Raw genomic sequence first — 17,525 nt, 5'->3', positions numbered from 1 at the left:
TTGTAAAGCAAAATGTGCAAGAGGCAACTGTACACCAGGGACAGGTGTGTGATGTAACAGAAGTGTAAGTGCCACAAAACCATAGCTGGGACAAGAAGCCACTGGTGGGAATGCAGCAAATGTGAACGAGAGAGTCCCAGGCTAATGCTCCCTGCATGCTTTAAACACACAGAGACTCAACTGTGGTCAAGAACTAAACATGCTTTGGAGAACAACTCTGCAGGAACAAGGGGAAGATGGAAAAGAGGCATGTACCCTTGCTGCTTGTGCCAGATCCCCTATAGATGTGAAAACTCCAATCTTTTCCATTACATTTGCTTAGGTAAAATAAGAAAATAAAAACCAAAAATGGCACAGAATAAAACAGCCAGAAAGAAATCCAAACCACTGAGATGTATTTAAATTTCCCCCTAAATCAGCAGCAGGCTTTGTACAGCAGCAATACCACAGCTTCCCGGGCAGACACAAAATTGCTTACCTCCAGTATAGTTTCAAATCTACTGAAAATCTCCATTGAGGCAAGGATCTCACCAATGGTTTTCTGCAAGAAGATACAAGGAGGAAAAACATGGCTGGGTCTGAAGCCAGGTCTCAGCACATACTGAAATGCCAAGCTTGTGGTTTGCATGTACAGATCTACAGGAGACCGTCATCCTCAAGAGATGAGCACAGTCTAGTGATTATTTGTTCTCATTTAACACACAGACAACTTTTTGATTATAATTTCAAAATGCACTACAGACCAATTAAAGAAAATCTTAATTTGATTTTTATGTGAAAAGTGCTTTTCAATTCTAGTCCTGTAAGATATATATTCTGTAAGATACAGCAGAAGAAGAGCTCATTTGCTATGATTTTATTCATGAGAGTAGAATTCTCTTCTCATCCAAGCACTGTAAAAGCATCATTGCAAGATTTTTATCTGGTTTATGCACTACTATTAGCTACTTTTAAAGGTATTTTAATAATACATAACTGGCCTAATCAGAACTGAAAACAAAATAAATAGCCTTTTCCCTTTAAAAAAAGCCTCACTGATTTGGAAGATTAATGATGAATATTGCTTTGTAAAAGTATTCATTCTGCTGCCCCATAAAAGAGAAGAAATATTAATGCTTCTGTACCTGTGGGTTTCTGAGGTTGTCAGTGCTGGTTTTTTTCCTGAGGCTGTTGACAATATGTATGATGCCATTGGCTGCTGGGAGGTTTGATTGCAAGATGTTGTACAGCTCCCCTGGCAGGTCTTGATACCGGAAAGATTTGATGTATGCCTGGGTAATAATAAAAAATTAATTAATTATTTCCTTGTGGTACATCTGTGGTACCATGATACAACTGTAAATCAGTCCTTACGGGTCAGCAAGGGAAAGGCACAGCCGGAGTTACTATTGAAAAAGTAAATGTAAGGGATGCCTGTGTGTAAGACAAGCACCCCACCCTACTTGAATTTGGATGATATTTTGATCCTGAGTGGTACTTCAAAGTCTTAAAATACAGAAAAAAGAAGACCTCATCTGGGACACCCTGCTCCAGAATTGAGTGTGAGCAATGCTTGATTCACAGCTCTCTGTCGCCAAAGGATGCCCTGACCACTACAGAGCTGATTTGGAGGCAATCCTGGAACTACAGCTTTGACTGCAGCTTTTATTGACTCATTGTGCCTACAAGGAGTCCTCATAACAAACCAGAGCAGTCAGGCTCACTGAATTACAAGGCAGTGTCTGGTCCTTCCACTTTGTATGGATCCATACAGCCTAGTGTGTGAGGGTGTCCCAAGCTTAACCTACAAAGTAAGCACCCAAGCCTTGGTGCTGCAGCTGTGATTGAAGTCCAGGGAAGCACAGCTTTCCGTGCTCTTCATTTGACCATGTGCATTTTGAATTGCTCCTCCCTGCCCTAAACTTCACATCACCAAGGACTCAGTCTGAAACAAAGGAAGGGGAGTGTAGACTTCCCAGATCAAAAAGCTCCTAAGTAAACAAACAGGAAAGAATTTTAAAAGGAGCATTGACACACTCAGTTCGGATTCCCCTGCTCCCAATAGTGCTTTGTCCTTTTGATGTATTACGACCTAGACCTCAAGGCCAAGGCTGGATCCTCAGAGAGGAAACACAGGGCTCTCCCCCTTGGCCACCTGTGGGCTTGCATGCAGGAAAGGTCCAGGATGGAGAGAGAGCAGTGGATACTGGAAAATGTGGGTCAATTGGAAAAGATAAAAAAAGTCTTCCAGGTCAGAACACAACAATGAAAACTTCTTTGCTAGGAGGACTAAGGAAAATATAATAGAGAGGAAAAGAGAAACTAGAAGAGGAAATATTCAGCATGTGGCTGTGCCCAAGCACACAAACTCCAAGGAAGCATTCAGTCTGAAGGGAGACTTTGTTTCCTCTTCCATGTCAGCCACATGGATATTATAGGTACTGATAATATAGGGAAAAGATCTCTTCTCCAGAACACTGGGCATATAGAAAGCATTTGGAAAGACCATTCACATGTCAGATTCTTGGTTGTCTGTGAGACAGGAGATGTGGTTGCTTGGGGCATCTGGTCTTAAATCACTTTGCTTTAGACTACACAAAGGAGCATCTTGTTTTGATCACAGAAAAAGATTTTCTGGTGAAGAAAGCCCATCAAGGAAACCATGCTCAAGCTCCAGCCTGTCGTATGTGAAAACAGTGCCCCAGGCCTTCAGGAGATCCCTTACCTGGCTAGTGAATGTCAGCTGATGTCCTGACAAGGTCCACATAGTCTTGGCTTTTATCATGTCTTCTATCAAGTGCAGACCAGGAACAACGTGCATTCTGCACAACTGCTCAGCAGTTGTGTCCTTTGGGGAGGAAAGCCCACAAAAAAAAAAAAAAAAAAAAAAAAAAAAAAAAAAAAAAAAAAAAGAAAAATGACATATTCTTTTAAAAACTTCATATACCACAACAGCACCTTTCTCCCAGCTAACACACAGAGAAATTCTTAGCATACAAGACTGAGCTTTCCTCTTAGTTTCAATTCACTGGAGTAGCACTCTGGCAAAACTCTTCTGTTTGTGTACACATCCAAGAGGGAGACTGATTAACCTGCAGGTGACTTTAGAGGAATCCCCTGGACAGAAACCTATTGGACTTGGACAAATTAAAAATTATCCTTGCATGCTCCAGATTGTAAAATTTGCTGAAGCTCCCCAAGTGCAATCTTTGCCTATGCTGGCTGGACCATGCAGGGGGTCTAATCCACTGAAATTACATTTAGTTTCTTCCTTTCTTCTCTGGGCTTACCATCATTGCTGTTTTTTAGAACAATCTTCTATCAATATTGATTTAGGTGAAACTGATCCTTGGGGGAGCAGGTCGATTAAGTAACTTGAGGGTCTCTCCTGATATATTTTCTATGGATTCAGAAGTTATTATTTTTGACCATAGTTTGAAATTCCAATACTTTGATTAATACTTGACCCCTTTTGAAAATCACACCCTCGGGTAGTAAAAAGCCACTTAAAGTTTTATAGTCATACATAAGAGGATTAAGCTTTGAAAGAATAATGGCCAGAAAGTTTTACACTTCCTGACATTAAAAACAAACAAACTCTGTCAGTATTGAAGAAAGAAATAGAGTTTTTAAAAATAATGCGCAAAATGTAATATCCTCTATAAGGCTACAACTTAACCAGACAGTGAAACGTATTCCCAAGAGATGATTTTTGTAAACAGTGCACACCAAAGTTCCTCTCTTGTCAATCAGTTTTTGCAGGCTGCAGAGCTGAAGCAGGAAAGAACTTCAAGACAAAAATTTGCTGAAACCAAGAAAACTTACGTTGAATTCCATTCTATCAAGAATGGGAAGAAGGGATGGTACAAAGACTGTGAAGGGCCCATATTTAGTCAGCAGTGTTGAGCACCCAGAAGCTGTAAAAAGAAGGGCAGTGTGAAGTAGTTAGGCAGTGGTGGTTTAACCACAGCAATAAATATTACTCTTGCTAACAGCACAATTCAATCTACACAGTATCAGCCTGGTGCAAGCAACAAGTATTTGCTTACAAGGAAGCAGAGGAAGTTTGGCACTGCTACCCTGTCCCCAGCTTACTCCATCCCCCAAACAAAATAAAAAAGCATTTACCAAACATTTTCTTGGCGACGTTTAACTTCCTTATAAATCTTCCTCGCAAATTATGCTGATTTATCTCACCCAAGAGATCTTTATAGCAACTTCTCCCATCTCCAATCTCCCCTTCTTTACACACACAGCTATGAAGCAAGGATGAAACATAACAAACCATTGTAAACCAGTTTGCAATACCTTCAGAAATTGCCAAGTAGAACAACATGACAGTATCTACACTTGGAAGACCAGTCCCAGCTCTAAGATCTTAGAATCATAGAATGGTTTGGGTTGGAAGGAGCCTTAAAGATCACTTAATTCAAACCTCCCCTGCCATGGGCAGGGACACCTTCCACTAGACCAGGTTGCTCAGGACCCCACCCAGCCTGGCCTTGAACTCTTCCAGGGATGCAGGTAAGGGCTGAGTAACTTCTGCCTGAACTGAGTGACAGGAAAAAAGATGCACATTTCTGCCAGGAGAGCCAATTTGTATCTACCCAAAGAGAATGGAGATGTAACTTTCTCAGATACAAACAACATAAGGATTGTCTACTCTAAAGCTCAGAGTACAGATTGCCACAATATAATTATTGACACCTTTCTAATTAGATATTTAGTCAGTTGTAGCAATTTCAGCATCTGAAAATCTGAGGTAATGCATAAACCCCACAGGCTAAGTGACAATCTATCAAACAGCAACTATGTGACCCCTTGGCTGCAGTGAGAAGCCAGCCCGAGCACACCAGGTAGCTACAATTCATCTGGAACTCACTGAGGGGCCCAGACAGGTTAATGACTTTTGCAGAAAAGCTTATCTACATGTGAAAATCTTTGTCCTGGTTCACACGGGTTTGTAGTCATCACTCAGAGACTACCAAAGATGTTTTTTCCCGTTTGGGCTTTGTCCAAGTATCAGCTCTGCTCTTTCTGTTTCAGCCATGCAAAGACATGTGACACAGGGGAGGAATTTGACTCCACTCCAGCCTCAGAGGGCTCAGTGCCAGCTGCTGGGAAACAGATCTGTAAGGCAGGGACTGCACTGAACACTGTGTTCTGCATTGTGCTAGCAGATCTTCAGAAAGGGAAGCCACTGTGTTTCAGTCTTGGCCTGGAGCACACAATGAGCAAGTAGATGCTAATACTTTTAACAGCATTGGAGAAGGAAGGATCAAGGAGATGGGATTGCCCTTTCTCTCTTCAGTGTCTCAGAGAAGCTCTACCTTTTCTTGAAAACACATACAATTTTCAGGGAATCTTTCTTTGGTATTTGAGAAGACATTATGCAAAAATGATCCTCTATCCAGCCATATTTCTCATCTAAGGGTTACAAACTTGTAGGTGTTTTGCTCCAAAGGACTACGTGAGATCTGGTGTTTCTTGACTCAACTTACCCCTTCTCTGTCACTCTGCAATTCTAATTTATTTATTGCTTACAGGGAGAAGAGACAAAGTCTTATTCCTCAGAAGCAAATATGCACAAATGTGAGCAAACAAGCCTCACATCTCCCTTTTAATGATTGATTCTTAACTTGTACCACCACTAGCTTGGGGAGCTACACCTCCAGCTCACATCAAAGAAGACTCCGCCACTCTGCCAGATTTAAAGCATTTTGTGACCCACGTGCAATAATTTCCAATGACTAATGTAAAACTCTACTTTCAATAGGTTTGTTACGTACAGGTTCTTCTCAAAGGGCAACTCTGGCCCATACTCCTGAGATCACTCTCTGCTTCTTCAAAATTCAGCTCATCCAAACCAAGTTTCCATTCTAGCTGCAAAATAAGCTTCTTTGTTTGCAGTTTTCAGATGGGCTTACCTAGGAGTCCCCTGAGAGTTAATTTCACACGTGGCAGTCACGTCACAAAGGTACTGCCGGCAATCGCTGGGATATGCCGAACACTCGGATGAAGGAGTTCTCCTACTCATGCCAGACTTGCAAACACAAGTTGCCTAAGGGAAGGCAACACAGTGATCATAGAGCTGCATTCACCATCTTTTACTGTGTGAGTTATCCTACAAAAGAGCTGTCTGGTTCTCCTTTGCAATAATCTGAGTTGAGGACAGCAGATTTGATCAACACAATCATCAGTTCATGTGAAAATCTTCTCCCCTGCCCAATTTTGGCTGGTACTGCCTTACCTCTCCTGGACCTCTGTAAACACAAATTGTAGAGTTTTCTGGGCAGCCTCCATTGCTGTCAACACAAGGGTTGATGGGCTGGCAAATCTTTCCATCTCCTTGAAATCCTTCTTTGCAGGTACATTCATATGTACGTGAACCAAGAACTTTACATACAGCAAAGGGGGAGCATGGAGAGGGAGCACAAGGATCCTGAGCTACAATTAAAGAGATTAGAGGTGAGCAGAACAAAACTTCTGTTTTCAAAGCAGCACTTAATGCAGCACAGCACACAGCAAGGAATGGATAGAATGGAGCATAAGGAATTTGTACTGTTAAACTTCTAAAATTTCACAGGGAAATGAAATCATTCCAGACAGCAGACATTTGGGGATTTTTATTCTGAGGAATTTGGATGACACATTTTCCATGTTACTTCAGTAACAGAAGTGTGAGTGACAGAGGATGCTTGGATTGATTCTGAATTTGCATCATATCTGAGGATACATGAAACTGCAGTTTGGTCAGCAAAACCTGTAAAGAGCCACTGAAAACATCTATCCATAGCTAGCTCATCATATGCATCTTATCAATGTTCTTTTAAGGAAACCAATTCAAAAACTTAAATTTAAATCAGTGAAGAACTCCTTGGACTCCACACCTTATTATTTTAACTGGTTCAGACTCACTAACATCCTTCTGTCACTATTTAGTGCATAATTATAAGTGAGTGCTGGATGGAACTTGCAACTTTAATTTACTTCTTGCTTTTATGACCAAGAGAAAGGAGAGCCAAAAGCTTAGACCTTAATCTTATGGGTATTCCTAAAAAAAATGGGTTTTAAACTTCTGCAGTGAAGTAGGCATTGTGTTCACAGTAATCAAACTCCTCTGCAGATACCAGTGTGATAGGATTTTTTCCAAACAGGACCATTTAGGGTCACAGAGAAATTTCTCACCTTGGCAAGTGCTGCCCTGTTTTCTGTAGCCCAGCTTGCAGTCACACAGGGCTGTCCCATCCCTCACCACACACTCGCTGTTGGCCTCGCACGTCACACCTTTGCAAAGGGGGAGCTCTGCAGTCACACAGCAAAGAGAGTTTCCCTTTGAGCATGTAGGGCACTGGTAGAAGATATAATTCACCTTACAGAATATCTGGAAATAAAGGCAGATGTGGTTTACGAGGACCCCAAAGTGGCTCAAAAGCCAGAGGATACGAGCAGTGCAGGCAGCTCTAAGTTCCTAGGCAGCCTAGGTTCCCCAAGGTTGAGAGAAGAGATCTAGCTGGTGTCCAGAGAAAGAACAGAGGCATATAGAGATGTTTCATCTTAACCCCTGCCACAAAGTGGGGAATAGATCCCAGCTCTTCCCTCTATCTCGATCTCTAATGCTCAAATCATCTTTCCTCTACATTCCCAACCTATTCAGTGCCTCCCTGCCCCTTTAGGGACACCGAAGCCCATATCATAGGACTGCTCTCCCAGCCCCTCTGCAGCTACCAGTGTGTTTACCTTGGTCACACCTGGGGCCTGTGTAGCCTCCATAGCATGTGCAGCTCCCCTTCCCAGCGACGCCGCTGTTGCATTCCCCATGCACACAGTCACACTCTGCAAGGGAAGTCCAGACAAAGCTTCAGCCCTTCAGCTGCCAGGCAATGCACAGGGCTCCAGGAACACACTGGCCAGCTGCCCTGGCACTTGGCATCCTGATTTCCCACCAGTAATCAACTAGCTCCTTTTAAAATATGGCCATGGCAGTCAGAGCTTTGAGAGGGTAAATTACTTGTCCTGGGCTCAAGAAGACAAGATGAGAGCAGCCCTGAATGCAAGACCTAGACCAGTTTTTCAGTTGATCATACCTATCTCGCCTGTGTGGAAGCAGGAGCTAGACAAAAAGGGTTCCTGTAACAGCCAGGCTGCACGGCCCATAATTCACTTCCCCAAATGCCATACATGAGAGACAGCACAGCATGTAATCATTTTTTTATATAGGGCAGCAAGGAAGAAGCTGGGAGACAAGTGGAGCTGTTATAGGAGTATGAAAAACAGTTGGGAAATGAGCATGGTTGTTTCAGGGATGTAGGTAATGGCCTGGCTAGAAAGAGAGAGGAAAGTGGGATAGCCTGGGTGAGGGGTGGGGAAGAGACAGATTTATAGTAGGAAAAATGGACTGTTTGAGTGAGAAGCTGAAAATCCTTTACTTAACACTGCAGAAGGGCACAAAGACAAAATGCCCAGACACTTGCTACTGAACACTGCCAGCTCTCTGCCACTTTCCCCCTCTCCAGCACCTTCCTCACTCAACCTCTTCCTCCTCCTTCCTTGTTTTCAGTTATTTTTGTGGAGGTTTCCCTTGAATCATGTGTTCTTACCTGACTGACAGTCTGGGCCAAAACGATTTTCATCCCGGCAGTTCTGGCAGGCATACCCACTGTATTGTTCCTAGAAGGGCCCCAAAATGTGCCAAATATTATTTTCCTATATCACTCTGTTGTTTCACACATCATTATAGTTTAAAGTCTCTCCCCATTTTTGATTTTCTGTGGTATCTGAGGCAACATAGTGAAGAAAACTGATCTGTTCATTGCTCCAGTACTAACCAGCCCCTGTGGCAAAGGAGATCCCAGTGTAAGCTGACACACAGAGGGCATGCAAATGCCAGGAAAGTCTGCTGGGCACTGAGGAAATAATGTCCTTATTAGAGACAGACAGGAACGTTCCACCTGGCTCCTGGTATCTCTCTGAAAAAGGGATCTGGAATTCATTAATACCAGTAGGACTTTTTACATTGATTTTACAGGGCTCAGGGACCTTCAGCATACATTTCAGTTGACATAAGGTGTCTTTGAGTTAAATCCAAAATCAACTTTCCTCAAAGATGAGTCCAAAAGGTAGAATTTGAGCTGTTAATTAAGCATGCTGTAAAAATATACAGTTCATCAGGGAAAGTTTCAAGTCTAACACTGATTCACTACCCTATACATTTTAGAAACACAATTCAATTCAATTAAATTAAATGCAATGCAATTGTTTATGGTGTGGCTGTACTAAGTCTGGAGTAGGAAAGAAAAAATAAAAACTATCTGTCCTAAATTTTCTTTCTCATCCCTCCTGTTTTTCCTGAGAGAGGGAGCCTCTGCCTACCTGAGTATAGCTCATTAGTAGCAAAGTGTCTCAGGGCTTCTTGCAGCCACACAGACACAATTATTTCAACTGATCAGGGGTAAAATTAATGCAATTCTCTCCTTACTTCACCCAACTGCACACCATCACCAACAGTGTTTTAGTGCGATTGCTGACAACAGCAATGCTGCAGGAAAACCACAGACACTGATGCTGGGATGAAAGGAGCTGCAAATGGCCTTCCAGGCAGAAGAGCAGCCTCCACCCGGAGCACCTGCACAGACACCAGACAAACAACTCCCTCTGACAAAGCACATCACCCTCAGAGTAAATCATGCACTCACCTTGCAGATGCAGGTCCCATTTTGCTGTATACCATCCAAACATGTCCCATGGCCATTGCAGGGATTTTCAGAGCCACCTGGGCACTCTAGCAAGTAAGAGAAAGGACAGATGAGATTAAATTGAACAACCAGCACCTTTCCATCTCCTCCTGCCCCAGGTATTCCAGCTGTACACAACAAAAGCCAATTCACGAGTAAATTATCCAGCATACCTAACACTGGCCCAGAGGTGAAAGGTCTGAGGAAAAATCCCAACAAGCCATAACTAAATTTCAACAAAGGCACTGAAACATTTTTTGGGGTTAGACCACTGCTGCCAGCAGCACTGAGAGGTGAGGGCAGTTCTGGAACTAGGAACAGACAGGAACCTGCTTTGCAAAGACACTGAGCATTTTCAGCTCTCCTTGACTGCAAGGAGAGCTGAAAGTGTGCCCAGAAAACAAGGTTCCCACATCTTTAGAGTGGGGTACCTCCAAATTCTGAGGACTATTTCTGATAATTCTGAAATCTGTGATTTCTCTGATGAAGCTAGTTGCTTATTCAAAGCTAATATGAGAACAGGCTCAAGCACTCAGTCTCCCATTTTCTATATTACTGGAGGGGATCTTTCCATATTTTGTCAGTTAAACATGTGAGAAATGTTCAGCTTAGTAGGTCTTGCTTTTGAATTTTTGAGGCAAGATAAAACAAATTCTCATTACTTGGCATAAATCTGAGTGGGAGTTCTAGTATGGTTATTTTCACCTTGAGTTGGAATTGCTAAATATTTTCTGTGGCTGAACAGTTGACTAACTCCAGACTATAGAGCAGCACACATGGCACACGCACTGCAGACAAGAGGGATATCAGAAAGATCTTCCTCTTCCTTTGGAAACTTTTGCAAAGAGGAACAAAAACATCCCTTTCCAAAAGTTTATTTTTATAGAAGAGACAAAAGGAAGTTCCACCACAGGAGGTTATGTTATGTGTTAAATCTAAGGGGATTCAACTCATCTGGAGCAAAGAGATTATGTGCTGAACAGACAGATATGCACCCAGACAGATATGCTCCCAGACCTTGTGAGTGTTCAAGGAATAATGAAAATTAATCACCTCAATATATATTTTATGCCTCCTATTAAAACAGGTTTGCCCTAGTTGAACAGCTGGAGGTTGTTGTAAAAAACCCCAAAACTTACCATAGCACTCTGTACCCCAGAATCCTGGACAGCACCTTTTCTCCTCAATTTCCTTCTTACACATGTGATGGCACCCTGGCAGGGAAAGGGCATTTTCTCCTAACTTGACAGAGTATCTTAAAGAGAATAATCCAAGATTATGATTATACCACAAACCCAGCACAGGCCTGTTGGAGGGTTTCTAGGCAATCACACTGCAGTGTCCTGAGCTCTGAAGGGAAGAAAGGGCCCTCATCCCCTGTTCCATGCACACACACAAGAGGTTTCACTCCAGTTATGTCTTTTCTGAAGAGGCCCATTGATGTGAGCCACAAAGATTGGTTAGAATAAACCTGTCATGGACTGGGAATATGACAGGATCTCGCATCAGGATGGAAACCTTGGGTGCTGAAGGGTTAAACAGCACAGGAAAAAAAAGGTAGGATTTCCAGGGTGACTCAGCATTCAACTTCACATCTAAAATAAGTTTGAAAGAACAAAGTCTCCTTCCAGGACTCATTCCTTTGTATCTTTTACTAAAGACTCCAGATCAAGATGCTATTAATTTTGATTTAATAGCCATATTATTAACAGATTCTCTATTAAATCTTGGAAAAATGCCTTAAATCCTTCAAGGAAGCATCTTCTTTTCAACCCATCATCCCTCCCCTCTACACACAGGGTGACTCCTTGGTGGCAGTGCCTCTTGTTCTGCACGTACACAGTACAAAACTATTCTTGGGTCTGTCCAACAACCATCATGAGAGTAGATAACACCCAGAAAAGTTGCATAGACTCACATTATTCTTACACTTCATTTTATTTTTGGCACCACATCCTTCCCAAAAGGAACTTGGAAATTGTCTCAATAGCATTGCTGCTTTGGCTTCCATCTGACTCCACTGTGTGTGCAAAAACTGCTATAAACTGCAAAACTGCCATCACTATTTTTAAAGTACTTTGAGGGAATCAGAGAAAGAGCAGACAATGGGGCAGTTATTAACAGTTAACATTCACTGCTGAATACATACACAAACAATAATCTATAGTGTTTCATTTTACAAAAGCCTCCTAGTAAATTCAGTTTTCCTTCATCCTTTTCCTACCTGCCAAGCTCAACAGAGTATGAGCAAGGAACACATGAACAAGCAATTGTCATAAAGTGAACTAGGAAGGTTAAAAGTTCAGAGGATTATTGCTGGAAGCTGGGAGGATATACAAGGGGAACTATCATTATATTTTTCCTAATAAGCCACTAAGGTATTCTGGGTCTGAAACAGGTTTTTTTTTGCTAGACAGACCTCTGTTAAATTGCTACAGCAGGATTAACAAACTTAGGTTGTTTAGGGCAAGTTAAGAGGTTACTGTAATTTAATTTGTTCTGTGTATATAGAACTTGCCCAGCAAAAAGTCTGTGGGATTTGCAAGGAGACAAAAGCAACAATAATAGGGGCCATAAACTCATCTGAAAACAACTCCATGGACCTTTACAGCTCAAAACCATGTGTGTGTTCTCCTGAGAGAACACTGCTCCCTGCACAGAAGGGCTGCACCAAAAGCATAACACAGTTAGGAAACAGGCCTTACCTGCAGTCCCTCACCCCTGGTCTTTGGGTGGTCCTTAACCAGCCTCTTGGGCAAAGCATTTTAGGCACTGCAGCACAAGAAGTACATGCTGTATTCAAGGTGAACATTGTCTTGACATTGCATCGCATGGATTTTAACTTAAAAAGACAAAATAGAACAGAAATAGCCTCAGATTAACTTGCTATCCTAGGCACTTATCTTTCCAATCTTGTAATATCTCTGTCAAGTTGCACCATTTGTTAGATATCACTGGGGAGGGCAGTGGCCAGTGCAGCTGCTGGGAGGTACCCCACTCTCCCATGGACTGAACCCCCCTGCCATGGTGCTGCATGCTTAGATCCACTGGATCTCAGCTAGAAGCAACTGGGCAGATCACAGCAACCTTATCCTTCCGCTATGACCCACAGCAAAATTTCTAACCATTTCTAAAATAACCACAACTCCGCACTGCTAATTTCAGCTGATCTTTTACAAACATGTGGTAGCAGTGTGTGAGGACAAACCCTGAATTAATAACCCTTGCCAAAAGACACTGAATTAAAAGGCAACACAGCATTTATCTTTTCCATGTCATTGATAGAATCGAGTTCATTGCTGTTCCATGGCTCTGCAGAGCTGACTGTGCTAGTTCAGTCTATTTCCCAGAGCCAGGAGCTGCTCACAGAAATATTTCTCATGGCAATTGTCTGTGAGGAGGCACAGGGAGGTGGATGAAAAGGAAAGGTGCTCTGCACCTCTCTGAACACCTCCATGCTTTGACCCCAGGTGAGAAGGACTCCATAAACATTGGCATGAAGATCAGGTAGGACACTTTGATATATCACATGGCTGGTGAATAAATCAGTAAGTCCTTCTACCCAACCAGAATGACTTTAGGGCTGGTTTTCCTCACAGGCTTTCCTGCACCCCAACACAACCTTGCTTTTCTAAGTGAAACACAGATGACAAAGTACACCCTCAAGAGTTGATGATCATCATCATATGCCAGTCTGTCATTAAACCTTGTGATTTTGCTCCAAAAGCATTTCCTTGAATTTCTAAACTTCTGGAAGCAAGCAATTGCATGGAAACCTCATTGGTAATTTTGAAAAAAGACAGTATTTGTCACTGCTGATGACAGAGAAAAGCTGGGAGGAATGAGCTGTGTATGTCCCAGAAGGTCATTGACTGGAAAAAACCCAGAGCTCATCTCAACTGTGCCTCTACAGGCTCTGTATTTTCTAAAAATAAAAACATTAGATCAAATTTTGGGAGGAGGCCTTGATCTGGAATTTTAAAGCCAATCCTGAACAATGCTGCTAATTCAGCAGCCCTCCTGTCCCCAGAACTCCTTGTTTTGGATTCCCATCAGCAATCTCAGCTTTGCTTCCTCTGAACTTAAGCCCAAATACATACATTTGCCCCAAGGCAAGGGAGGAAGCCTGTAGCTTCCCAGCAGTTATCAAGAGCTCAGGAAGGCCCTCCCAGGTGATAGGCAGCAGATCCTGTCAGGAAAACCTCCTGAGAGATAACCTTCAATCTCAAGTCCACAGGGACATGTTCCTGGAATATTTCCCAACTCCTTCCCTCTCACTACAGTCATTGAGCTTTTTCTCATGCTTATGGATCCACCTTCTGCAGCCATACATGCAAGAATGATGCCCAATAAAGGAAATTATTCCTGTGGTTGCCCTTCCCATGGATATTAACTTCTAGTTTTGCTTCTGAGGCTTTCCTACCATACATCAATCTCCAGCTGCCCTGGCAGCAGAGTCCCTAGGAATCTCTTATGTCAAGAACTCCCTTGCAATATGAAGAGCTCAAAACCAATCTGAGATCCACCAACTCCTCCTGTGGGCACCAGCTTTACTGATATTTTCCAGCAGAACAGAGATCAGCTTTGCTGTTCCTTATGCTTCTACTCACACGGAGCAGAGATTTCCCATTTTTCATGGAGAAAAACAGAGAAGACAAACAACATAGATGAACAAACAAGGTGCTGCCTCCAGAGATCTCTGCCTCTAAACATCAGCAATGCCATTGGTGGGGTCAGCCATCTGACTGGAACTTAAATGAGGACTCCAGATGAAAGCTGGGCTTTTGAAAGGAGCCAGTTGAAGCCAGGCACATGGGTCTCACAGAACAAACAGCTCCTGCCTTTTTGGTTCTACCAAATCCCGGGGTTAGCCTTCCCTGAGACACAGCCTCAGAAAAAGGAATGGGAAGATGCCTGAGCAAGAAATACAAATGTGGACTCCTTCCCATGAGTTAGAATTATGTCACAAACCTCTACCAAGTATCTGAGCCACTCAATCTGTATCAAAAAGACCAATAAACAGTAGAGCACAAAGCACTAAATTAAAATTCTCCAACCTTCTATTTCATCTGTACTTTCAGGCATCAGACACAGCTGGGCCATTAAATGTATTCTCTGTCATGGTGGTGGAGGAAGACACCATTATTTATACATTATTCTATTTCCCTTCTCTTTCCTTCATCAATGTGGCTCCATTTCTCAATGGAAATGAAGAGTAGGAGAGGTGGATGTCTGCCATTCCTCCCTGTTGGCATGTTTAATTACTTGCAGACCTCTAAGACAAGACACTTATTGTGGAATCCCCCCTACCATACTGGGACACTTGATAAGCTTTAGGCAGCTTTCCAGTAAGACCTTCCCCTTTTTATAAGGAAATATGCTTGTGTCAGCAGCAACAAGCAGGAGGAAAGAGGAAGAAAACAGCTGACTGGAAAAGTATTAAAAAAATATATTTCCCTGCTAATTTGAGTGACAGAACTGATGAAGCAGTTGTTTTCTGGAGACTTTTGCTTCTTAGGAAAGCAGAAGAGGGAATCAAGGGACATAAATGCAACAGTCTGGATACTCAAATTCTGGAAAGGATGACAGACAGACAGAAGTTTGAGTCAGAAGTGGCTCCTGGGGCACAGCCTCATGGAAAACGATGCACTGCTCCCTTGGGCTCATCTTTGACTGCTGTTTCTAAATGCAAAGCCACTGGAAAGAAAGCAGCAAGAGGGAATATCTGTGCCTGTGATGCAGCAGTGCTGCCTGGTGACAGTCACTGTTCTGATCAGGTGATATTGTGAGCCTGGACTGGGTCAATTTGTGTACAGAGGAACAGGAAAGGAGGACTGATGCTCTCAAATATCTCCAAAATGAAAAGTTTTTAAAGTAGAAGGCATCCAGCTGTAGCCAAAAGAAGTTAAGAGCCGGGGTGCCTCTGTCTTCCAGGCTTTGCTGCACTCTCTCCCTCCACTCAAATGCTTGTGCAAGAGCAACCACTGCTCTCTGCACTCAGCTGAGACACATAAAAGCTTCTGGATGCTGCAATGTTTCCTTCCCTCCTTTCTGAACAGATGTCCCTCACTTCTCAAGTGCTTGTTTCTTGTATTCCACCTCATGAGAATATGCTGGGAAGTATTTTGTAAGGGCTAGTTTCATTCCCCTCATTTTCTCTTTTTATCTTTTCCTCCCAAACCATAACACAAATCCTTCTGCATGGCAAAAATCTCAAGGAAGAAACAAAAACATATTTGGACGTCAGTGTTCAGCTCCAACAATCCTGGGAGCCAGTTCTGGAAATAGCCATTATCTCATGAATCACAAAGTTTCCAGTGCATTTGTCCTTTACAAAACAGCTGTAGATACATGCTTGAGTCATTATAGACATGGACCTCCCCAAGTAGTTCTCCATAACGCTTAAGCTGAACAGAGCAGCAGCTCCTGGACACACAGCCTCTTCACACTTGTTCAAGGAAGACACTTTGTAGCAAGAGGATGAACAGAGATCACAAACCATGATATTTACTGTTGCTCTGGGTTTCCCAGCATCTCAGCTGCAGAGCACTGGAAACATGGGAATGCTGAGACCACTCTCCTCATTTCCCGCCTTTCTCCATTCCTCCTCCAGCACTGCCTCGATTGTCCTCCTCTCAGCAGAAAAACTTCCATGGGTCTCACCTCTGCTGCATCTTCCCCAGCCCATAGCAAGAGGTATAAAAACCCAAATCAGACTAACAAAGTCACTGTCATGTTTGAGCCGTTAAAGCTGAGCCCTGAGGTAACATCACTGAAAAACAGGTAGCCCACAATCTCTCTTCTCTCTCAGTGGCCCCTGTGAGCCAAGAAAAGCCTCCTGTGGAATCATAGCACTTTTATTCCAATCAGATCCAATGGGTTTTCTAAACTGCTAGAGAAAGCTTCATTAGATCCTTATTTTTCCTTATCTCCCATTATAAACTTGCAAATGTTTCTTGCTTTCTCCATAAAGAGGGGATTTTTGAGGAAAAAACTCTTAAAGGGAGTTACTCCTGGATTAAATAAACTGCTCCAGAGGTGATTTAAACATTTAACTTCTCTGTAAGTGGGTACTTGCTACCTGATAATGTAACTGTTTCATGCCAAGCCAGACTCCTTAGTGATTACAGAGATCAGCAGAGTGGCTCCATATAGAGAGACCTACATTTTCACCTACAGCAGTTGAAGACACAAGCTCATGCCTCTGAAGACAATCTGAAATCCATCTGCCTGGAACCCACGTCTCCAGACAGATGAAATCCACCCCTAAAAACACTTTGTTGTTTGTGCTCAAGTCGCTGTAATGATCCCACAACCCTTCCTAGTATTCATTTATGGCCCTTTCACAAAAGATTCTATGCAGAAGCTTTCACCCAAAGGTCTGACACTGAAGGATCTTTCCAGTCCTCTGGCTTTTTCTAAATCAAGTCCTTAAGACTCACAGGTCTGTCCACTCCCCACAAGGCCCTGCTGTGTCATTCAAGACAAGACAACCCTACACAGGGTGTTTCCCTTCCCCAGGGAATTTCCAAATGCCCCCCATAACTCTGGACTTAACAGGCGAGTTCACTTCCCCAATAGCAGGACACGAGCAAGGGGATGGCAGGAGACAATATAATGTGGATTAGTGTGAATTCCAGCCCACAGGAACTGGGCTACCTCACCATGGAGTCTAGAGAACAAATCTACAAAGGTATCACACATTCTCCTAGGTGCTGCTGCTGAACACAAGAACAGAGAGGAAGGAATCAAAATAAAATCAACAAAATTGAAATAAAATGGAAAGTGTTCAATAATCCTTACTGAGGAGCT

At 42.8% G+C, this 17,525-nt stretch overlaps 1 protein-coding gene across 4 annotated transcripts in view; it reads right to left on the bottom strand.

Moving 5' to 3' along the window:
• STAB1 (stabilin 1) overlaps window positions 1–17,525 on the bottom strand; it is a 52,685-nt gene that overhangs the window by 33,424 nt on the left and 1,736 nt on the right. For all 4 annotated transcript variants that reach the window (XR_012057894.1, XM_072934724.1, XM_072934725.1 and 1 more), the window contains exons 3-15: window positions 12,419–12,555; window positions 10,853–10,968; window positions 9,675–9,760; window positions 8,580–8,649; window positions 7,720–7,815; window positions 7,168–7,284; window positions 6,230–6,426; window positions 5,907–6,040; window positions 4,108–4,235; window positions 3,805–3,896; window positions 2,705–2,827; window positions 1,125–1,271; window positions 479–541 (exon numbers count right to left, since the gene is read on the bottom strand). Coding sequence is in view for 3 of the 4 variants with exons in the window: in XM_072934724.1 (XP_072790825.1) it covers window positions 479–541; window positions 1,125–1,271; window positions 2,705–2,827; window positions 3,805–3,896; window positions 4,108–4,235; window positions 5,907–6,040; window positions 6,230–6,426; window positions 7,168–7,284; window positions 7,720–7,815; window positions 8,580–8,649; window positions 9,675–9,760; window positions 10,853–10,968; window positions 12,419–12,555 (1,506 nt within the window). In the remaining variant the exon portion in view is untranslated. The remainder of the gene's footprint in view (window positions 1–478; window positions 542–1,124; window positions 1,272–2,704; window positions 2,828–3,804; window positions 3,897–4,107; window positions 4,236–5,906; window positions 6,041–6,229; window positions 6,427–7,167; window positions 7,285–7,719; window positions 7,816–8,579; window positions 8,650–9,674; window positions 9,761–10,852; window positions 10,969–12,418; window positions 12,556–17,525) is intronic.

This window comes from Taeniopygia guttata, chromosome 12, assembly GCF_048771995.1.
Source record: "Taeniopygia guttata chromosome 12, bTaeGut7.mat, whole genome shotgun sequence".
NCBI lineage: Eukaryota > Metazoa > Chordata > Aves > Passeriformes > Estrildidae > Taeniopygia > Taeniopygia guttata.
This window is presented reverse-complemented; position numbering and strand designations above follow the sequence as displayed.